The sequence below is a fragment of the Panthera tigris genome, chromosome C2, assembly GCF_018350195.1.
Source record: "Panthera tigris isolate Pti1 chromosome C2, P.tigris_Pti1_mat1.1, whole genome shotgun sequence".
NCBI classification, from domain to species: domain Eukaryota; kingdom Metazoa; phylum Chordata; class Mammalia; order Carnivora; family Felidae; genus Panthera; species Panthera tigris.
In genome coordinates this window covers 156309102-156332849 of record NC_056668.1, presented here as the reverse complement: position 1 = coordinate 156332849, position 23748 = coordinate 156309102, and the positions used below count along the sequence as shown (strand labels likewise).

The window sequence follows — 23748 nt, the reverse complement described above, 5'->3', positions numbered from 1 at the left end:
CATCTAGTAAATAGATACATAAAATTAGTTATGACTTCACAGAAATACCACGGTGTTCTTCATGACTGCTTTGTTCTTAGATTTTGTAAGTTGTCTTTGCTAACTTGCAGCTAATCGGGTAGACTGTATCTTGGTTAACGTATTTTTATTTTAGTGTGCAATTATTTAGATTGTTGAATTTGCATTTTTTTCTCCTTCTTGCTTTTGGAGTACGTCCCTGGTTTGCTAAATTTACTGACTCCGAAGCGCTCAGTGTAAAAGTCCTGATAAAGTGTTAGCGTGTGTGTGCTATACTCAGTCCCTGCGTGAGATGGAGGCAGAATGCAGAGTGCGCTGCTGTGCGGAGAAGGGGCCCCCTCGTGTTGTATGCTAAAAATGCCAGGCCTGAGCATGCCTTCTGGAGGCTGCCCATTGGCACAGGGGAGGATTTGTCTACACAGCTCTGCGGAGGCTCTATCTTGTACATTCTGATCTGAAACAGCAGTTTTGAAAGCCGAGCATAGGCTGTCAGGATTTCTTAAGACCCAATTGTGGTAAAAATGGCGTAACAGCTAAGGTTTTTTTTACTCTGCTCTTGATTTCTACGCTTTTCAGAGAAGTGGATTGATGCTATACCACTGGGTGTATTTTAGAACCACTTCTGTGTGCTGCAACGCAGCGTATGGAAATACTTTCCAGAGCCAGATGCTTCCAGAGAGTCGTTGAGAAACTACTCACCGCTGAATCCCCCACTGAGCCCCAACCCGCCAGCTCTGGAGGCACGTGTGAACCTTGAAAACAGCCAGAGTGTAACTCAGAGTCCCTGGGTTCGTGCTTTGTCCTCCCACCCAGGCCGTCTGAGAGCACGCTCTGCCGTTCCCAGTATTCTGTGCCTAGGTTTGGGCGTTTTCTGCCAGAAGTAGAATCTGACTTCCACTGCAGCTCAACTAGTGAGCCTACTGTGCGCGTCTTGGTGAAAGACGGACTCTGAGATACAGTAACAATAATTACAATAATTCATTTTAGAGAACATTGCTTTAAAATGTTGTGACGTACATTTTTATTAAGCTGGAGTGGTTCTTGCCCGTGCAGTGGATGATCATGAGGAGGCCCGAGGATGCCGAAAGCCGGCGACATGGCCTTCGGCATCCTGAGGGCTGGCTCTGTCGCTCAGTCGCTGCACGGCACAGAGAACTGCTCCTCTTGGGTCAGAATAAACACGTGTTGTGAACAGCAGGCCTCCACTGAGGAGTGAGGGGTTGGAGTGCTCGTCGCCTGGTCCTGTAGAGTTTTGGTGACGCCATTCAAGTGGCCAGTGGGGGTCACCGATGCCCAGGCAGCCTACTTCAGTGAAGGCTCCTTTGCCCAGTCGTTAAAGATCACGAAATAACCCGCCTCGTACTGTTTACGTTTCTCTGCCACCAAACTGAAGGTGTGTGATGACTGTTTTCCCTTTCTTCCTTTGGACTACACCTTTTAAAGTGTTGTTAGACAGGTTTTTAAACATAGTTTGAAAGGGATTTCTTCATGTTTCTATGGCTTCCCTCGATTTCTGCTGTGGATTTCATTCTCTGGCCTCTTTTGTATATTTGCTACTTCTGCTAGGGTGACTCTTGAGAGCTCCCTTATGACTATCAGCTTTTTTTTTCTTTCCTTTTTTTTTTTTAAATTGGGATACAATTCACGTACCATAAGATTCACTGTTTTGAAGTGTACAGTGTAATGATTTTTAGTAAATTCACAAGGTTTTACAGCAATCACCGCTACTTCCAGAACATTTCATCATCCCCGAAAGAAACCCCACGCCCAGGAAGCAGTCCATCCGTACCCCAGTCTCCGGCAAGCATCAGTCTACATTCTGTGTCTGTAGGTTTGCCTCCTGCGTGCACGTCATGGAAATGGAGTCATACAGTCCGTGATCCTGTGTCTGGCTTCTTTCACTAAGCATAATGCTTTCAAGGCTCAGTCCACAATACAGCCTGTATCGCACCTCGTTCCTTTTTATGGTCGAGGGATATCCCATTGTATGGATATGCTACATTTGATTTGTTCATTCATCAGTCGATAAACATTTGGAACAAGTTGTTTCCACTTTTTGGCCGTTAGGAATAAGGCTGCCGTAAACATTTGTGTGCAAGCTTTTGTATGAACGTCCGTTTCTTCTGAACATCCATTGGTTACCATAGGCTAGGTCACATGTTCACTCTGTGTTTCGCTTTTTGAGTAACTGCCAGAGTGTTTTCAAAGGCAGTGGTACCATTTTATATTCTCACCAGCCATATAGGAGGGTCCCATTTTTTCCACATCTCTGTCAACACTTGTCATTTTTTGCCTCCCCCGCCTTTTAGTAGTAGCCACACTTACTACATGTAAGATGGGATTTCGTTGTGGGTTTGATTTGCATTTTCCTAATGCCTAAAGGTACTGACCATCTTTTCATGTGCTTTTTGGCCATTTGTATATCTTCTCTGGAGAAATATGTATTCATATTCTTTGCCCATTTTTCATTCAGTTATCTTTTTATTATTTCATTGCAAGAGTTCTTCATATACTCTGAATACAAATTTCTTATCAGGATGTGATTTGCAAATATGTCCTCCCATTCTGTGGGTTAGCTTTTTATTTTCATGAGTGTCCTTTGATGCACAGGTTTTTGACTTTGATGGGAGTCAAATTTCTCTCTTTTTTGTTGCTTATTCTTTTGGTGTCCTCTCTGAGAAACCATTGCCTTATCTGAAGAGAGGAAGATTTACTTCTGTATTTTCTTCTAAGAATGTTATGGGCTTAGCCCCTACATTTAGGTCTGATCCCTTTTGAATTGAGTTTTGTAGATAGTGTGAGGACAGAGTCCAGATCCATTCTTTACATGTGGATATCTAGTTGCCCGAGCACCATTTGTTTTAAGAAATGATTTTTTCCTTCATCGAATGATCTTTGCACATTTGTTGAAAACTGTAAGACTGGGGCGCCTGGGTGGTTAAGCGGGGCTCAGTTGGTTAAGTGTCCGACTCTTGGTTTGGGCTCAGGTCATGATCTCGCGACTTTGTGGTTTGAGCCCCACATCGGGCTCTGCCCTGGCAGAATGGAGCCTGCTTGGGATTCTCTCTCTTCTCTCTCTCTCTGCCCCTCCCCCACTTGCACTGTCTCTCTCTCTCTCAAAATAGAGAAACAAACTTAAAGAGAAAAGAAAATTGTAGGACTAAAGACACATGGATTTGTTTCTGGACTCTCAGTGCGATTCCATTGACCTCTGTGTGTCTGTCCTTATGCCATTCCTACAGTGTCTTGATTACTGTAGCTTTGTAGTAGGTTTTCAAATCAGGAAGTGCGATTTCTCTCTGTTTGTCCTTTATCAAGATTGTTTGGCTCTTCTGGGTCTCTTGTAATTCCTTATGGTTTTAGGATTAGCATCTCCATTTCTTTTAAAAATGCAGTTGAAATTTTGATTGGGATTGCACCGAATCTATTCATCAATTTGGGGAGTATTGCCATCTTAACAATACTACGTTTTCTCATCCGTAAACGTGGAATGTCTGTCCATTTGTTTAGGTCTTTTTAAATTTCTTTCAGCAATGATTTGTGGGTTTCACCATACACATCTTACCCTGTTAAATCTATTACTATGTGTTTTATTTTTGATAATATTGTAAATGAAATTGTTTTTTAAATTTCATTTTCAGTTTGTTTGTTGCTGGTTTATAGAAATATCATTGGCTTTTGTATATTGATCTTATATCCTGCAGTTTATTATTAAATCATTTATAATTAGACCTAATAATCTTTTGGGGGGTTCTTTAGAGGTTTTTTACGTATAAGATCATGTCCTCTGCAAATAGGATTTTTTTTTTCTTGTTCTCCATGGCTCTTATTTCTTTCCTTGCCTTCCTTTCCATTCCTGGTAGAACCCCAAGGATAGTGTTGAATTGAATAGAAGAGTTAAGAGCAGACGTTTTTGTCTTGTTCCTGATCTTAGGTGGGACACTTCAGTTTTTCACCATCAAGTGTGATGTTAGCTGTGGTGTTTCGTAGATGCGGTTTACCACTTTGAGGAAATTCTCTTCTGTTACTCATTTGTTGAGTGTTTTTATCATGAAGGGGTATCAGATTTTGGTTTTTGTGTTTTTTTCTGTGTCTATTGAGATGATTATATATAGTTATAGAAAGTATACATTTATATGTTATGTACATTACTGTGCTACATATAAAACTTTGTTGTGTTTATTTATTTGCTTTTGCTTGCTTTAGATTTAGTATACTATTCTTTCTCTAGATTTTTAAGGTGAAAATCTCAGTTGTTTTGAGATCTGCCTTTTTTTTTAATGAAGCATTTATACCCATGAACTTCCCTTTGAGCACTGTTTTCACCACATCCTTTAAGTTTTGATATGTCGTGTCTTAATTTTCATTCATCTCAAAGTTTTTCTAATTCTTCTTGTGACTTCTTCTTTGACTCGTTGGTTTTTTAGGAATATGTCGCTTAATTTCCATTCAATATGAATTTCCCAAATTTCCTTCTGTTACTGATTTCCACTTTCATTCCACTGTGGTCAGAGAAGATACTTTGTATGATTTTTAAGCCTTTTGGGTTTGTTGAGAATCGTCTTAGGGCCTAACATCTCATCTATCCTGAAGAATGTTTCATGTGCACTTGAGAAGAACGAGCATTCTGTTGTCGTTGGGTTGAGTGTTATATAGATATTGACGTGGGGCCGCAAGCAAATGGTCAAGAAAGAATTCTTGAGACATTTTCGGTGCAAAAAGGTGCTTTTATTATAGCACGGGGACAGAACTCGCGGGCAGAAAGAGCTGCACTTTTGCTGTATGAAGCTGGTGGTCGTATGCTTAGTGCTGAAGGGGGAGAGGACATGCAGGGAGTATTAGATCATAAATGTTTCTTCAAGTTTCTATTCATAAAACCACTTCTGCAAGATTTCTCGAGTGCTCGTCATTCAGTTCGATAGTAATTGGCGATACGTACAGGTAGTCATGAGACCCTTTGAGAACGTAGCAAGCAGCACTTAATTTGGCCCTTAATGAAAACTCTGCAGGCTGTAGGTCAGCCTGCTGGACTAGAAGTGAACACTTTCCTGCTTCTGTCCCTCATCAGATGTCTGTTCGGTCGCTGTTTTCGTGTTTGGGCGTGCCTTCAACACTAAACCAGGAAGTTTAAAATTCTGCCTTGCCATTCACTTTCTGCTTGTGCAGAGCCCCGAGGTCAGTCAGAGGTGAGATCCTAGAGCCTTCTGTGGTGTTTCCTGAGATGATGCGGTGACCCTTTGCCTGTGCCGCGTCTTCTAGATTCCCAGGAAAATGTTGGAGTTCAACAAACCCCCTGTGGCTATTGCATTCCTCCGCTTGTCCTTTCGAGCTCCCTGGCTAGTCTCTTGTTTGCCCCCGCTGCTACCCATTGCCTCAGGCAGACCAGTGTTTAAAAATTCACCTCACATACTCGGGGAGAAGCCCTGAGCACTGGAAGAGACTCAGTGAAGTTGAATAAAGACCAGCCTTTTGAGCGGAATCTTGTAGGTTACCACTAACCAGGCCAGATCATGACTTCCCTCTGGGAATGAGGCTTTCTTTCCCAGATCTCCAGCCCCAGTCTGCTGCTCCCTTCCCGTCCTGGTGGTGCATGCTGGGTTTTTTCAAGGTTGCTGCAGAACTGGGGAGCAGGAGATGAGATGAGAATAAGTTAAAATGCCAGAAGATTGAGCTGTTTTTCATGACTCTGTGCCACCAGAATTGCTGCAAGCCTTTGGTTGACTTCCAGAGCACTTGAAAAATTGGTCCTGACACGTTTTGCCCTTTTGTTGTTGGTGTTGATTTTATGGAGGCGCAAACTTCTGGAGGTCATCGCTACGTTCATTGGCATCACCACCATCCGTTTTCTGATGGAGGGTCAGGGACTGAGGTTCTGGGGAGCCCATGATGGGAGGGGGCAGTCATGTAAGATTTCTAATAGTGATGTCGGATCATTTCTTTTTACTTGGTTAAAAGCAAACATCTTTAGCTTTGCTGTTGTTTGTTATGTAATAATTCAGTGATTTGGCACAATGGAATGAGGAGCTAAATCATTTTTTTCGTTCTTTCGGGGACTTAAATACAAAATTGCTTTTGAATTTATGTAAATTCTGTTGTTGACAAGAAGAAATTGGGAGGAATTCTAAGATTGTTTTTTGGTTGGAGGCTGGTGCCTTGGATGGTATTGCAAAGTGTTGCTGTAATTATATAATATTAAAACAATTCCTGTTTTTTTCTTGTGGTTTACATTTTCAGGGTACCTTTGATGATTACTTGGAGTTATTTCTTCAGTTCGGTTATGTGAGCCTTTTCTCCTGCGTCTACCCATTAGCAGCTGCCTTTGCTGTGTTAAATAACTTCACTGAAGTTAATTCGGATGCCTTAAAAATGTGCAGGGTCTTGAAACGTCCATTCTCAGAACCTTCAGCCAATATTGGTGTCTGGCAGGTAATTATTTGAGAAAACATGATTCCTTTGGGGGAAAAAAATAGCAAAATGGGCCATTATGATTAAAAACAAAGGTGCTATGCTAAGGAGAAATTTGAGAAATTTAGTTTATTTTTTATTTGAATTTTATTGCATTTTATTTATTGCCACAGACTGCGTTGTGTCACTTCAAAGAGTCATTTACTTTTTCTGGGCTTTGCTTTCCTTGTTTTGAAAATTGGGGATGGGGTGGGGGAGGTAAATTATAATTTCTGTGACCCCTTTCAGATGTAAAAATTCTGATAGTTTTCTAGGAAAGTAGCCAGGTGGGACTTCACTCACTGAGTGATGATGAGGCCCTCCCCACTTCTGTGTGGGTTGCAGATCACGTCGGGAGTCTGGACTTCACCCCTACACAGCAATAATGAGGTTCCTTTTCCAGTTTCTGCTGGGGTGGTTTCAGATAAAGCCTAATGGAGAGTCAGGCCTTCTGCCACCACCCAGCACAGCAGAGACCACGTGGGAACATGGGAACACACACGGGGCACTTGCATTCGTCCTAGCAGAAGAGGTATCAGTGGGAAGGTCTAGTGGGAGACCAGAGTTCTGGCCCCAGTCCAGCAATAGGAAGGACCCCACCCTCCACACTGGGCGTCAGTGGTATCCAAATGGGTGACCTAACGAGGTGTTGTCCCTGCTTTGCCTGCTAGAGTGGTGTTAGAGGAACCGACTGAAACAAAAGCTTTAAATAAATTATCGAATCTAACACCTAAAATGTCCAGGTTTCTATTTAAACAGTCATCATACCGGGAACCGGGATGAACCAAAAAGAAAAAAGGGGCAGTCAGTAGATGCCACCATCAGGGCGACAGATATTAGAAATATCGGACGGATTTTAAAGCAGCCTTGATCAAATGAGTATACCTCACACAGACAGAAAAATAGAATATCTCAGCAAAGAAAGAGAAGATATAAAAGAGAGGCAAATAGATATTTTAGAAGTAGAAAATACAACTAAAATAAAAAGCTTAGTGGATGAGCGCAGTAGCAGAATGGAAGAAATAGAGGAAAGATCAGAAACTGGAAAATAGAGAATAGAAATGATTCAATCTGAACAGCAGAGAAAAAATAGACTGACAAAGTAAATATAACCTCAGAGACCTGTGGGACTGTAACAAAACATCTAACATTCCTATTATCAGAGTCCCAGAAGGAGCGGGGAAAGGAAGGATTAAAAAACGCCTGAACTAATAAGTCCAAGACTTTTTGATTTGGCAAGAGACCCAGAACTACAGACTCAAGAAATTGAGTGAATCCCAAACAGGATAAGCCCCCCAAAGTTCATGTCCAACACATCGTAATTAAACATGTGAAAACTAAAGACAAAAACTTGAAAGCACCAAGAGAGAAATGACATGTTGTCTATAGAGGAACACAATTAGAATGATAGCCAATTTCTCATCGGAAATAACGGAGGCTGGAAGAAAGCAGCATAGTATTTTTCAAGTGCTGAAAGAAAAGTAGTGTCAGTACAGAAGCCTGTATTCAGAGAGAATATCCTTCAAGAATGAAGGGCAGGGGGCGCCTGGGTGGCTCAGTTGGTTAAGTATCGGACTCTTGATTTCAGTTCAGGTCGTGACCTCATGGTTCGCGTCAGGCTCTGCTCTGACAGCGTGGAGCCTGCTTTGGATTCTCTGTCTCCCTTTTTCTCTACCCCGCCCCCTGCTTGCTCTCTCTCTCTCTCTTTCTGTCTCTCTCTCTCTTTCTCAAAAATGACTAAATAAATAAACTAAAAAAAAAAAAAAAAAAAAGAATGAAGGGGAAACCAAGACACTCTCAGATGAAAGAAAACTAAGAGAATTTGTTGCCAGAAAATCTATGCTAAAAGAATAGCCACTTTATTGATTGATTGATTTTTAAATGTTTATGTATTTTGAGAGAGAGTGAGCAGGGGAGGGGCAGAGAGAGAGAGGGAGAGAGACAATCCCAAGCAGGCTCCACACTGTCAGCGCAGAGCCCAATGCAGAGCTTAATCTCATGAACCATGAGATCACGACCTGAGCTGAAATCAAGAATCAGGTGCTTCAGTGACTGAGCCATATAGATACCCCTTAAAAGAATAGTTAAAAAAATTTTTCTAAACTTGAGGAAATGATAAAAGAAGGGACCTGGGACTGTCAGGAAGAAAAACCATGGAAAGCAAAAATACGAATAAACATAATTAGACTTTCCTTCTCTCTGTCTCTCTCTTTTTAATGTTTATTTATCCTTGAGACAGAGACAGGGCATGAACAGGGGAGGGGCAGAGAGAGAGAGGGAGACACAGAATCTGAAACAGGCTCCAGGGGAGGGGCAGAGAGAGAGGGAGACGCATATTTCTGAAACAGGCTCCAGGCTCTGAGCTGTCAGCACAGAGCCCGATGCGGGGCTCGAACCCACGAACCGTGGGATCATGACCTGAGCCGAAGTCGGAGGCTTAACCGACTGAGCCACCCAGGCACCCCAGACTTTCCTTCTCTTAAGTCTTTAAAGTTACGTTTGACAATTGGAACAAAAATTGTAACACTATCTAATGATTCTAAATATATGCAGGGAAAATATTAAGATATTTTACAGAATGGTAAAGGGAGATGAGGTTTCTGTACATCCTTCAGACTGATAAATGGTGACACAAGTAGACTGAACATATGTAGATGGTCCCCAACTTACAACGGTTCAGATTATGATTTTTTGGCTTTACAGTGGCGTGAAAGCGATATGTATTCAGTAGAAACCATACCTCAAATTTTGAATTTGGATCTTTTCCCAAGCCAGCGGCATGCAGTATGATCCTCTCTCGATGTTGGGCAGCAAACCACGGCTCCCAGTTAGCCACACAGTCACGAGGGTAAACAACTGATACACTTAGAACAATTCCATACCCACACAACCATTCTGTTTTTCCCTTTCAGTACAGTGTTCAACAAATTACAGGAAATACTCAATACTTTAGTATAAAATAAGCTTTGTGTGAGATGATTTTGCCCAGCTGTAGGCTAATCTGAGGGTTCTTAGCACATTTAAGGTGAGCTATAGGTTCAGCTCTAATTCAGTAGATTAGGTGTAGTAGATACATTTTTGTCTTACGATATTTGTAACTTACCCTTTTGGAACACAACTCCTAAGTCAAGATCTCTCTCTCTCTCTCTCTCTCTCTCTCTCTCTCTCTCTCTCACACACACACACACACACACACACACACACACACACACACACACAGAGTAATATACGTAATAAATTGCCAAGAAGACATAGCAGGCTTAGTGTGTGTACACTGAACAACGATGGTCTAAAATACGTGAACCAGAAATTTATAGAACTGGAAGGAGAAATCGACAAATCCACAGGTATAGCTGGAGACTTCAACATGCATTTCTCAACAGTTGGTAGAACAAGAGCTAGGAAGTCAGCAAGGATATAGAAGGGCTCACCAATACCACCACCGTCAGGTAACAGAATCAAATCCATATTACAGAGCACTCTGCTCAGCACTTGTAGAATACACATTCAAGTGCTTACAGAGCATTCGTCCTCGGGCAGAACACAAACTTTAAACATTTTGAAGAATTGAAATCATGTATAGTATGTTCTCTGACTCTACTGGAATCCAACCAGAAATCAGCAGGAGAAAGATAACAGGAAAGTCTCCAAACACTCGAAAACTAAATGCATGGTTTTCTTGAGAAAGAAAGAGAAAGAGAAGGGCATGAGTGAGGGAGGGGCAGTGGGAGAGGAAGAGAGAGAGAATCTTAAGCATGCTCCATGCCTCGGCTGACATGGGGCTTGATCTCACCACGGTGAGATCATAACTTGAGCTGAAATCAAGAGTCAGTTGTTTAACCAACGGAGCCGCCGAAGCGCCCCCAAATGCACGTTCCTTAAATAACGATGGGCCAAAGAGAAAGTTTCGAGTAAATTCAAAAGACATTGAACTGAATGAAAATGAAAGTACAACGTATCAAACAGCTAAAGCAGTGCTGACAGGGAAATTTGTAGCACTGAATGCATACACTAGAGAAGAGGAGAATATCTCAAACAATAATCTAAATGCCTACTCGGGAAACTAGAAACAAAGCACAAAAGAAACCCAGAAGAAACAGAAAGAAAATAATAAAGATAAGAGTACAGATGGATGAAATGAAAAACAAAAATAATAGAGAAGATTACTGAAAAGAGTTGGTTCTTTGGGAAGATCAATATAGTTGACAAGATAACCGATATAAAAAGAAAACAGCAGGTACCACTACAGACCCTTAAAGTACCGAAAGTATTGAAGGGAATATTATGAGCAACTCTACACATACAAATTTGACAGTTTGGATCATTTCCTCCAAAAATACAAACTACCACAACTCACCCAATACGAAATAGATAATTTGAGTAGCTCTGTAATTATAAGGAAATTAAATTTGTAATTATAAATTTCCAAAAAAGAAATACATCGGCCCGAATGATTTCACCAGCAATTTCTAAGAATGAACCCCAATTTTACACAATTTCTTCCAGAAAACAGAGGAGGAGGGAATATTTCCTAATTCATTTTATGAAGGCTAGTATCAGTGTGGTAGAAAACCAGAGTGCGAGACAGGAGAACAACAAACCAACATCCCTTGTGAGTAAATGGACAAAACACCTTAATAAACTATTAGCAGACTGAGTTCAGCAATCTGTAAAAAGAAGTGTGTACCATGACAAGCGGGATTTAGTCCAGGGATGCCAGCCTGGTTTAATATTAGAAAATTAATCTGTATAACGTGCCATTTAATAGTTTGAAAAACTGCATAGTTGTATCAACCAATACATATCAAGCATTTGAGAGTCCAACATTCCTTTTTGAGAACTCTCACAAAAATAGAAATGGGGGTGTTTCTTCAACTTGATAAGGGACATCTATTTTTAAAAAAAAATCTAAAGCTAACATCATACTTATTGGTGAAAGATTGAATGCTTTCCTTCTAAAATTAGGAACAAGGCAAAGGTGTTCACTCTTGCTACCTTTATCGGACATGGTACTAGAAGTTCTAAGTAGCCTGATGAGGCCAATGATATCTCTGGTTTACCCACTAGCTGACCTCAGGTGCGTGAGCAAATCCAGTCAAAGTCAGCTGAGACCAGAAGAATTGCCGAGACGAGCATATCCTAACTTGTCCACCCACAGAATCATGAGCTAAATAAATGGCTGTTTGAAGCCAGAGTTTGGGGTGGTTGGTTATGTAGTAATAGCTGACTGATAAAGGAAGTCTCAGTATTCAATACATATCGATTCTCCTTTCGTTTACAAATTGACCTACAGATTAATTTATAAATGGAGCACTACGCCAGCCCAAGGTTTTCTTTTAAGCCGGTAAGTGTATTGTCACATTCACAGGGAGAAATGAATGAAATAGAAGAACAAGAAAGCTATGAAGAAGAATAGGGACACTTACCATGTATTAAAACTTGTTACATAACTTCCGTTATTAACGTGGTGTGGTCCTGGTGCGTCAGTAGACAGTCAGACCAGTTAAACAGAAGAGTAAGTCCAGAAATGGATTATGTGGTCTATGTGAAGTCTCAGTTCAGTGGGGGAAATAATTGTCCACTAATGGCATTGAGATAACCAGGTCTCCAGATAGGGGGGAAAGTTTGCTCTTCTAACGTTAAAAGAAGACTAGGCACGACACAGAATGGGAGAAAAAATACACAATACGTATGTCTGCCAGAGTACTTGTATTCAGATTAGGAAACTCTTACAATTCAGTAAGACATTTCAGCCTTTAGAAACAAGGACCATGATTTGAAGAAGTACTTCACCAAAAAACATATGTGAATGGCCCGTGAGCTCATGAAAAGATTTATAATTAGTTACCAGGAAAATGCAAATGAAAACCAGAAGATAGCACTACATACCCAGTTTAAAATGAAGATTCATGGTGTGAAACGTTGGCCATGATGCGTAGTAACTGCAGCTGTCCTACTTTTCTGGCGAGGATGCGTCATGGTGCAGTCGCTTTGCAGAATGAGATGGAAGTTCGTTAGAAAGTTCAACGTACACCTACCATACCCTCAGCATATCGGCTCCTAAATATCCAGGAGAAATGAGAGAACGTGCACATTTCAGGAGGCACGCATGTGTCTGTAGTAACTTCATTCAGAGTAGTCCAAAACCGGACACAACCCAGTGTTCCATCAGTAGGTAAATAAATAAAAAATGATGGTATATTCATAAAATGGAATACTACTCCACAATAAAAATGGAAACGACTAGATATAGATATAGAAATAATATGGATCAATCTCAAAATCCTACTGGGTGAAAGGACGGGGAAGAGTATATACTGTGTCATTCCAGTTAGGACATCCTGGAGCAGTGACAAAACTGCAGTGACAAAGAGCAGGTCGCTGTTTGCTTTGGGCCGGTGTGAAGAGAAGGATGGATTGCGGTGGGTCATGAGCAGTCTTTTGGGGGAAGTAGAATTATTCTGCATCTTGTTTGTGGTGGTGTTGTCACAGGTATATACGTCAATCAAAACTTAAGTGTATACCTTCAATGAATACAGCTTATTGCACATAAATTATAACTCACTATAGCTGTATTTGAAAAAATCATGTTTCATTATAGACGTAGTAAAAATGCAGGAAACCAGGCACTCTTCTGCTGATAGGAGGATGAACTGGTCAGCCTCATGGAGCGCAGCTTGACGTGATTTATCAAAATTATGAATGCGTGGTACCCTTGACTCAGTTCCACTTTCAGGAATTTATCCTAATTCCACTCTTGTTAAATGATGTATCTACACGGTAACTAAACGGAACAATGATTGTCATAGCAACTAATGCCCACCAATAAGGAAATGGTTAAATAAATTCCGATACATCTCTGCAATAAAGTATTTAAACAGTTGTGACAAAGAATGAGAGAGTTCTTTGAGTACTGACATAGAATATTCTCCAAGACATTTTAAGTGACAAAAGCAAGGGACCGGACAGTATGCATTGGGCTGAAAGAGGGGAAGAAAGGGCATATATATTCAAATTTCTTTATAAAGTTTGCATGTAAAGCATCTGGAAAGGTAAAAAAAAAAAAATTCATAATGGTGATCCTTTTGTAGGGAGCACAGGAGCTCGCGGGTAGGTAAGGGGTACATGAGGGCAAGGAGACTCTTCACTGTAACTTCAAGTTTTCAATTCTGAGCTATGTGAAGGTAAAAAATGAATAAATAAAAAAATTTAAGTTACTTAAAGAGAAGATAAAGTCTTGAGTAGGTTTGTTGTAAAGAAAACTCCGGAAAAAATAATCAAGTTAGACAAAGATTGCTAAAAAAAGATAGCGGAAATTCTCCATGAGACCAGATATTTATTCAGTTGGGATCCAATCATGTTTTGTTTTGCTTCTTTTAAAATTTTAGTTTCTAACAGTAATTGTATTTTTTAGAATTCGTGGGACTGTTATCTGATTCTTGTTTTAAGCGAAAGTACAGTTGGCACACAACGTTACACGTGTTTGGGGTGTGCAACACAGTGATTGGACAAGTCTATATGCTCTGCTGTGCTCGCCACAAGCAGAGTACCCGCGTGGGTCACCAGGCGTTGCCGTCACAACACCTTGACCGTAATCCCTGTGGGCTGCAGCATTCCTCCCCGCGACTTGCTCGTTCTGTAATGGAAGCCTCTATGTCCCTTCCCAGTGGTTAGGTTACTCGGCAGAGATCAAGTGTTGTGCATTAAAAGGAAGAGCGAGCGGGCAGTGGTCACAACATTTCCGCAGTCGGTACTCTGTAGTGGGCTCTGGGAGACTCCTCCACGGGGCCTGGGGTCAGTCTGTTCAGTAGCTCGGCAGGGCACGTGTGTTTTTCCGAAGTCTCCTGGGCGAATGCCACTCGAAAAGGATCATGATAGCTGGTGCCTCTGGTGTAGCCGAACCAGCTGTGGTCTGTAATGTGGCAGAGTAAGACAGTCACAAAAAAATTCCGTTTGAAATCATACTAACAGTTTTTGAATGTGAAACGTTTTTTCTGGTGGCCCCACCTTAGATTCCCTTTAGGTACGAGTAGGGTAACTTGAACAGCACACTCCTCTCGGATGTATTCCAAATTCTCAGGCCCCTGGCCACCTCCAGCTGGGAAGGTAGAACATAGTGCTTTGGATATTCCAACCAAAAATATTGAAAATGCCTTGTAACGGCATGATTTTTTTAAGCCGAAGAAAATCACAGCATATGGAGAAAAAGTTTTAAATGTACTTGGGATATTTGGAACGAGGGAAAGGCTTTTTCTTTGATTTTATATGATACAAAAAAAGGCTGAGGAAGTATGAAAGAGGTCATTGTGGTTTTTAATTTCACATTTTTTTTCCTTTTAGTTGGCTTTTGAAACAATGAGTGTTATATCTGTGGTCACTAACTGTGCTCTAATTGGAATGTCACCACAAGTGAATGCCCTCTTTCCAGAGTCAAAATTGGACCTCGTTTTGATCGTGGTAGCCGTGGAGGTAAGTGAAACTTTCAACGTATTTTAAATAGTCTCCACGCCAGACGCCTCCGTTTAAGCAGAGATGACCTACAGACAGCAGCGGTATCCCTGTCTGTCCGTGACTGGCAGTTTAACGACACACATTTCCTGGTAAGACGGTGAGGTAGTTCAGGTGACGGACAGACACGCATTTCTGGTTGCTGCCCAGCTCGGAGAGACCGAGCCGTGGTGGGCTCGGGAAAGTGACTCTTCCCGTCCATTGCTGGGTAGAGAACTTCCGTATGAAATAGAATTCTGTAGATTTGACGTTTTTTTAGCCCCTTCTAGGGATCTGTCATTTCTACGTTCTTCCGCAAATCAAACGCTTTTTGATAATGACTTAAATCTCGTTAGCAACAGGTGTGGAATTCATCGTGAAACTCTAAAACACCCAGATGTGATATGTATCAGGAAGGCGCATAACCGTGCATACTAAGTTCAAGGAGGGTGGCTGGCCGTACTTTTTAGGTTTTCATTTTGTTTATGGTGGTTCCGAATATGGATTACTGTAACATCTTGAAAATTCAGCACTGACCAGTTGCAAATGGACGCATTCGCAGGAATTTTTTTATTGCTAGTGCTTATTGTGACCTTTCATTTTTAGATACTTTAAAAATAGAGCAGTTGTGAACATTGAATCCAGCATAATTTAGCAGGACTATAAGGCAGTGGCTCGTATACCTAAGGCCTCAGGACTGAGGGCCAGCTAGCAGTCGGAGTGTGAACTTGTGCTGAAGAACTCGATTCTGCTTCACGGTGTTTATCTTTCTGTGTATTTAATAGGAATCTGTGTTCGTGGTGGATGTTCTATGCAGAATATGCGTTTTGGAGAATGATTTTAGACAGCAGTGAGTAGGAGGGAAAGGGGACGGCTCCAGCACATAAAAGTAGATCTGCCTTGAATTTTGAGAGTTGAATAGGATTTTGGAGAGCTATTTGCAAGGCTGGTTTCTCACCTGTGTTAGTGAGAGAGCAAGACAGAGGCGTCTTAGACGGCCAGCTGCCCAGGCTCATAGCGTACCTTCCATTTAGGATATGGCCTTTAAGTTTGTGGGTCTGGGATCTTGTCTTTGCCAGTACATGCAGAGTTAATTAGGCTTTTGGGACTGACTGATGCTTAAAACTAATGAGACTCACAAAGGACTGACCAGAATGCCAGGCAGTTAACTTACCAGAAGGAGATACTTTTCCAATGACTGTAACAGTTGGTGTTAAAGTTAAAGTGGAACTGGTTTAGTAGAAGATTTCTTGGTAAATTGGGAACCAGAACAAGAGGAGTACGAAAGTCTTGAGAGACACGGAAGGACCTGAAAACCGTCCCCTCCCCCAAATCGAGCAGAGCTCTGCCGTGAGCCACATCTGGGGGTTCCGTTGCCAGCTTCTGAGCGATGCGGGACGTGTTCACTGCCCACTTCTTGATTTTGCCTTCGCTTTCTCCAGATTTCTGGCTGGTCCAGGGTTCTGTGTATCCCCAATGCTACTTCTTTCTTCTTTTGTATTTGCTGATGTCTTAACATCAGATATTTGGGGCCTGGTTCTTCTCACTTAAATGGGGAGATATCCTGGCCTACAGGAGCATTCTGCAGGTGGCACCCAGGAATTTGCTGGCCTGCGTGGGGTGGGCCGCAGTATTTCTGTGGTGTTTGGCTAGAGCGTCTAAAAGTTCTCTGTCTTGCTGGGCCGCCCCTGTGCTGGCTCTTTGGCTGGAGAGCAGGCTTGTCTTGGGACTTTTTTTTTTGTCTGTGCCCGTTGGCATTTGTGCTTGCCCCTTCCTCAGCACTCAGTCTAGGACGTATGAGGTAGAGAGGAATACCTGGGGTCCTCAGGGTACTGGGGTCTATGCTGAGTCGGCCTTCTTTCTACCTTTCAGAGTTTCCATGTGTTTATTTTGTATGTAATGTCCATGGTCTTTGGTTGTTCTTAGCAGGAGGAGTAGTGAAAACTACTTCTGTTCCATTCTTCCAGGAGCAGAAGTCCTCACTCTGTTAATCTTTTTTTTTTTTTTTTTTTTCTTTCCTCTTTTGCTTAGGACCAAAGTCCTTTCTTTGGGCCTGGCTAGCACACTTTTATTCCTTATGTCTCAGCTTAGATGTCACTGGTCTCCCAGGCTTTTCTGATCCTTCCATCTCTGCTGGATCTCTTCTCTAAGCCCATCTTGAAGCTCCATGGCCCTCCCTCCTGGTGATTATCCCGTTTATATGCCTTGCGCTTCCTGATAGGTGTGTTTATGTAATGTCTGTCTCTCGCGTGCACTGTTGGTTTCTTAAGACCAGGGACGGTGTCTACTTTTCTATCTAGTAGATAAGAGTACTAACTTGAACAGTGATGGTAGGTATACAGTTCAGTGTTGTGAATGTGGAATTAATAAATTAAGCTATTAAAAAAGAAAATGGGCATTTCTTTCTTTCTTTTTTTTTTTAATTTCAAAACACAGAATGGGGGTGCCTGGGTAGTTCAGTTGGTGAAGCATCCCACTTCTGCTCAGGTCACAATCTCACAGTTTGTGAGTTCAAGCCCTGCGTCGGGCTCTGTGCTGACAGCTCAGAGCCTGGAGCCTGCTTCGGATTCTGTGTCTCCCTGTCTCTGTGCCCCTCCCCTGCTCATGTTCTGTCTCTCTCAAAAATAAATAAACTGAAAAAAAAATAAATCAAAAGAAAAAGAAAAAATGGGTATTATTCTTTTCTGATAAACATATTCGGTATTAATTATATGACTATATTTGTTTATAGCGTTTTCTGAGTTCTACTTACAGAACACAAAGTGGCAAGTGCTCATTTTTTTATTCCTTAATTATACACAGTCAGTATTGAGAGCTACTATGTATATGCTACTGAATCTGGTGCGAAGGAAAGACAAAGCTGGCTTTTTATTTTTGTCCTCAAGAGCTCTGCTTCCTTAATGTAGCTGAGAAGATGTGCACATTTTACACATACGCGCACGCACACGCACGTGTCCACATACGGACACTATAGCTTAGTGCATCTACCAGAGACGCAACTAGGCAGAATAAATGATGTGTCAGGTGACTGGCCTGTGGTGACGTGGAGGAGAAGATCATCACGACTGTCATCCAAAGACAGGGGACCCCTTGTGGTCTTCTCTTCTTCTTTGGTGAGTTCTGAGAAGGCTTGGATGTGAGTTAATCCCGATTTCCTCCATGCTAGCGTAGACTTCCCACTCTGAATTCTAGCCCGGGTGGAATCTGCGCCTAGGATGTAAGTTGGGGATGCCTGGCAGCCTGAGGGGTGGAAGGCAAAAGCTCAGCCACGGGCTGTCTCAGCCACCGACTTTCGAGTCCGTCATGACACGGAAGAAATGTGTTTTTCAGCTTAAAATTCTTCCCCGTAGGCCAGAATGCCAGCAGTGTTGGGCTATTTCATTACCAGCTAGACTTATACCTCTAAACAAGAAGTATTTCCTTTGGTTACCGAGATTAAATCCTTATAATAGTGATTATTTTGGTGTGTTCTGTTTGTTTGTTTTTTTAATGAGCCAACTCATAGAGATGTTACCAATATTTGTTAATACAGAGATCATTACTAATATTGAGATCACCCAGAGTTAAGTCAAAGGGTGAAGGATTGTAAGGAGGTTGTAACTACATGTATATACCGCTTTCTCATTTTTGGTTTTTATTGTGGTGAAGTAAACATCGGAAATTTACCGTTTTAACCTCTTCAGAAATTTAATTGTGGTAAAAAAAAAAAACCCCACATAATATGAAATGTACCCTTTTAACCACTTTTAATTGTACGGTTCAAGGCATTAACTGAAACTCTGTATCTATTAAACACGAAGTGCCCATTCCCCCCTCTCCAGCCCCTGGTAACCACCATTCTCCCTTCTGTTCTTGTGAATGTGATTACTCTAGGAATCTCACATAACAGAATCATCCAGTATCTGTCCTCTTGTGTCATAAGGTCTTCAGGGTTCATGTGTGTTACAGGATATGTTAAAATTTCCTTCCTTTTCAAGACTGCATGATACTCCCGTGTATGTATATACCACGTCTTATTTATCCATTCGTCAGCCGATGGCCACATGGGTTGCTTCCGCATTTTGGCTGTTGTGAATAATATTGCTGTGAACGTGGATGTACCAATATCTCTTTGAGTCCCTGTTTCACTTCTTTAGAGACCATAGCCAGAAACAGAATTTCTGGATTACGTGGTAATTCTGTTTAATTTTTTCAAGAAACACCATACCATTTTCCACAGCAGCTGTACCGTTTTTACATTCCCGCCAGCAAGGCACAAGCATTTGTTCAATTTCTCCACCTCTTTGCCAACATTTGTTATTTTCTGTTGTTTGTTTAATAATAGTCATCCTAATGGGTGTGAGGTCATACCTCATTATAGTTTTGATTTCCCTGACAAGCGGTGATGTTGAACATCATTTCATGTGCTTTTGGCCACTTGAATACCATCTGTTCAGTTTCCTCACCCGTTCTTTTTTTTAGTTGCCTTTCGCTTATCTGTTGACTTGTAGGAGTTCTTTATACGTGCTGGGTATCGATCTCTTGTTAGAGACCTGACTCGAGAATGTTTTTTCCACTTCTGTGGGCTACCTTTGTACTCTGTTGGCACTACCCTCTTAGTGCATAGAAGCCCAGGTTTTCCGCTTGTTTCTTTTGTTGCCTGTGCCTTTGGTGTCATAGCCAAGAAATCGTTGCCAAGTCTAATGTCATGAACCTTTTGCCCTTTTCTTAGGAGTTTTATAGTGTTGGGTCCTAAGTTTAGGTCTCTGATCCATTTTGAGTTAAGTTTTTCTACAGTGTAAGGTAAGGGTCCAACTTCGTTCTTTTGCCTGAGGACATCCAGTTTTCCCAGCACCCCGTTGAAAAGACTGTCTTTTCCCCAGTGAATGGTGTTGCCATCCTCGCTGGAAATCACTTGACCATAAACGTGAGGTTTATTTCTGGCCTCTTAATTAATTTCCATTGGTCTATATGTCTGGGTTTTTTTAACCGCTTTATTGATGTGTGATTGACATACAAAAAGCTGTATGTGTTTAATATATCTAACTTGGTGAACTTGGTGAGAAGTATCTTTCTATCTTTATGCCAGTACCACACTGCTTTTGGCACCATAGCTTTGTAGTAGGTTTTCAAGTCAGCAAGTGTGAGACTCCCAACTTTGTTCTTTTTCAAGGCTGTAAAAGATTGTTTTGGCTATTTGAGTGTGTGTTTGCTTTAATGTGCTTGTAGTAACTGTAGCTATTTACTGATTTTTTGGAAACTATTGATCAAAAGTTGAGTTATATTGGCACAGATTGGTATTAAAATAAGTCTTCCCTTTGTACCAAAGTAGTATATTTGAGGATTTGCTGTTTTTATTTTATTGACTTTCTACCTATTGAGAGGACCCCAGCTTTGTTTTCTAAATTGAAAATTTTGTGTGTCAGGACAAAATCTAGCTCAGAGAAAGTGTTAGAAATAACCCAAAAATTAGTAAGTTAGCTAGTTTTATTCTAGTGTTGCTGAGACCTGAGCTGAATGCCATCTGGTCTTGTAATGAATCCGAAAAGTAGAAAGTTTAATATAAATTAGAAAGTATACGTTTTTGGTTTATTACCATGTAAGTCTGCAAAATCCTACTGAAATTACAATTCAGAATGTTATAGAGAGTTCATTAAAACCATCCGTGGATCAGATTAGCAATGTTTCTGAGATATTTCCTTTGATCTGTAGATAGGTTTTCAAATAAGGAAGTAAAATTTTAATATTATACTTACTTACCTGTTTTCTCCTGAAATCTAGATAGTGTCAGTTTTAATTACTGAATTTAAAACAGTGTTTTGCTGGTAGCACATTAAATTAATAGCATGCTGTACTTAACATATATTCATTCATGGCCCCTAAAAGAATAGAAATTTCACTAATTCGAAACCTAGTAAATAAGCCATATGTGTATTTAAATTTTTGTGTAAATTTTTAACATCTTGATGGAAATAGCAGTTTAAGGTATTTTATCTTAAAGCTATTTTCTCCAAATTAAGTAATATCTAAAATATATTTATGGGGTGCCTGGGTGGCTCAGTTGGTTAAAGTGTCTGACTTCGGCTCAGGTCATGATCTTACCGTCTGTGGGGGTTCAAGCCCCACCTCGGGCTTTGTGCTGACAACTCAGAGCCTGGAGCCTGGTTCGGATTCTGTGTCTCTCTCTCTCTCTCTTCCTCCTCCCAGCTTATGCTCTCTCTGTCTCTGTCTCTCTCTCTCTCTCTCTCAATAGTGAGTAAATAAACTTAAAAAAATTACAAAATGTATTCGTGTCAAAAGAAAAAAAGAATTTGTTAAAACAAAGGAGACTTAGAAAATTTAACAGTTTTATAAAGTTGGAGTTGAGAGTTAGTATTGTCACAGTTTAAATTGTAGATGAATTTGATTGTTTCAGTAGTAACACCAGGGAACTTTAATTTTTATTTAAATTTTTTATTCAGGTTTTTGGTTTTTTGTTTTTTTTTTTTAAGCTTGACATAGTAGAGCATAAAATTCAATAAAAGGCAAAAATGATCATTATGCTTGGTAACACAGGGTCATATGTCACAACTTTTGTGTATTTACTGCCATCTAGCGTTTCCTTTAAAAACTAAGGACACTTGAACGCTATTTTATTTGTAAAATGTTACAGACATTTGTTACAGGCTGATCAAGAGAATAGCCTACCAATGTATGAAACCACGTGAGAATTCCATTTTTTAGGTTAAAAATATCCAAAAACTGGTGGTGCTAGAGTCCAACCCATAAGATTGAATCAATGTCCAAATAATGTATTTTAAAAATAAGCATTATCCTCACTTTTGAGGCAAAGTTAATTTCTTTATTTGATGTAATTCCAAGCAAAGGATCACTGCTTTAAGTGAGGGATTACACTTGGGGCGGCTGGCTGGCTCAGTCGGTAGAGCACACAACGCCTAATCTCATGGTCGTGAGTTTGAGCCCCACGTTGGGCATGGAACCTACTAAGCAGAAACCAGGGAAAAACAATGAGAAATTACACAAAGGTCTCTAATTCCTAAGGAAATAGAAAGGACTTGAATTCTGGAAACAGCCTGTGTTCGCTAATCTCCCGTTTTAGCATTAACTGCATTCACAGTCCTCTGTTCGTTCTGAACTTGGCAACATGCACCAGTTACACATTCTGAATGCTAACAATTCACCTCCTAAACGCTACTGTTTCCTAAGGTGAAAGTGACTTGACTCTTCACCCTAGAAGTGGCACTACATTTCTAATGTTTAGGTCCTGGTGCCCAGCAAGCCAGTTTCCACCATGCATTTTAATTGGTAGTTAAAAAAAAATATCGCTTCATTGCACTTTCTTAAATTAAAAAAAGAAAAAAGAAGTTATGTGATTTTTTTTTTTTTTTTTTGGAGCTGCTTAGAAACAGAACTGATTCTCGTCAGCTTGTAATGACCAAGGATGTCTTCTGGGAATGGACAGAGGCCTTTGGGTTCTTTTATGCCCTAACTCGCAGAGTTTCTTTTTCTATTTAAAAAAAAAAAAAATGGTTTCAGACTTCAAGAAAAGCTGCAAGCGTAATACAGATAATCTTTATGTTTATTTTTTATTTACAGGATTCGCTCATTTGGAACATTTTTCCACGTGAGTGCTCGCTCTCTCTCGGTTCATTTATGTTTAGTCTCTATGTAGGAATACATGTGGGTGCTTCCAGGTACGGAGATTCTGTCCCTCTCCTGCCCCGTCGTGCATCATGGCCCTGGGCCAGTCACCTCCTCTCGTGAGACCGTTTCCTTGACCGCCGATTGAAACTAGTACAGCTTCTCTTCCAGGGACACCATGAGGAGGAGAAGTAACACATGTGTGACAAGTGTCTGCATGGTGCAGATGCTTGATAAATGCAGGTCTCGCTGCCCCTCTTCCAGACGAGCAATAGACACGCTGTGCATGTGAAGTTCCCCCTCTGCACTTGGCAGAGGCACAGGGGTGAGAGCTGTGGTTCTAACTGGCTCCGCAGCGGCAGAGTGAAGCTGTCATTGTCTCTACTGTCGTTGTGGTCGTTACTTGCTCAGCGGGCAGTGTGGCCGCGTGGAAGTCGCTTGGGTGTCAGGGCCTGGAGGCAGCCGCGTCAGGACCTCGGCTCTTCTTCTTCCTCCCTGTGTGCCTTAGTTTGCTCAGGTGTAAAAGTGAGGGATGCCAGCTCTGACCCGAAGGAGGAAGCGAAAAAGTGGTTAGCAGTGAACATCGACACCGTTGTTAGGGGTGCATACCTTAGCAGCTAGGCCTTGTGCCTCCCTCAGCTCGGAGCTTCCTTGCCCTCGGCTGTGTTCCCCAGGATAACTCGAATTGGTTTCTCGATCAGATGTTAGTCAGCCTCTCTTACGTTTCCCTCCTGTGACGTGACTCCATTCTTTTCCTCTTCCTGCTCCCGCTCCCACTCCTCAGTCCGGCCCCCCTTCGCACCCATTATCGCACCAGGTCTTCCTGATTCTGACTTCCCGAACATCCGTCCAGTCTCCCTTTCCCGTGACCGGTGGCGTGGCCTGAGTTCAGGCTTTCACCATTTCTCGTCTGGACTTTTTTTTAAAACAACTTCATGGATGTCATTCACACACCATCCAGTTCCCTCGTTTCAACCTCACATCCCCCCGTTCTCGCCTACCCTTTCACGGCAGATCGTCGCCGGCCTCCTCGCTTTATGCCCTCATCTGCCCCATGCTCTCTCCTTCTGGAGTGGTTGTTCCAAGACACGGTACTGATCCTATGTCTCGTCTACAGCAGCCCTTAACTCAAATCTCCGTGGCTTACAAAGGAGCAGTGCCTTGGTTGAATCTCAGAGT

General features: G+C 41.5%; 1 protein-coding gene across 8 annotated transcripts in view; it reads left to right on the top strand.

The window, feature by feature from the left end:
- Positions 1-23748, top strand: part of ANO10 (anoctamin 10) — a 262989-nt gene that overhangs the window by 99719 nt on the left and 139522 nt on the right. For 7 of the 8 annotated variants that reach the window (XM_042956786.1, XM_042956787.1, XM_042956785.1 and 4 more), the window contains 2 exons: positions 6253-6444; positions 14803-14931. In XM_042956786.1, coding sequence (XP_042812720.1) covers positions 6253-6444; positions 14803-14931 — 321 coding nt within the window. Of the gene's footprint in view, positions 1-6252; positions 6445-10968; positions 11075-14802; positions 14932-23748 lie in introns of those variants that run through there. The other variant, XR_006207681.1, reaches the window with a different exon arrangement.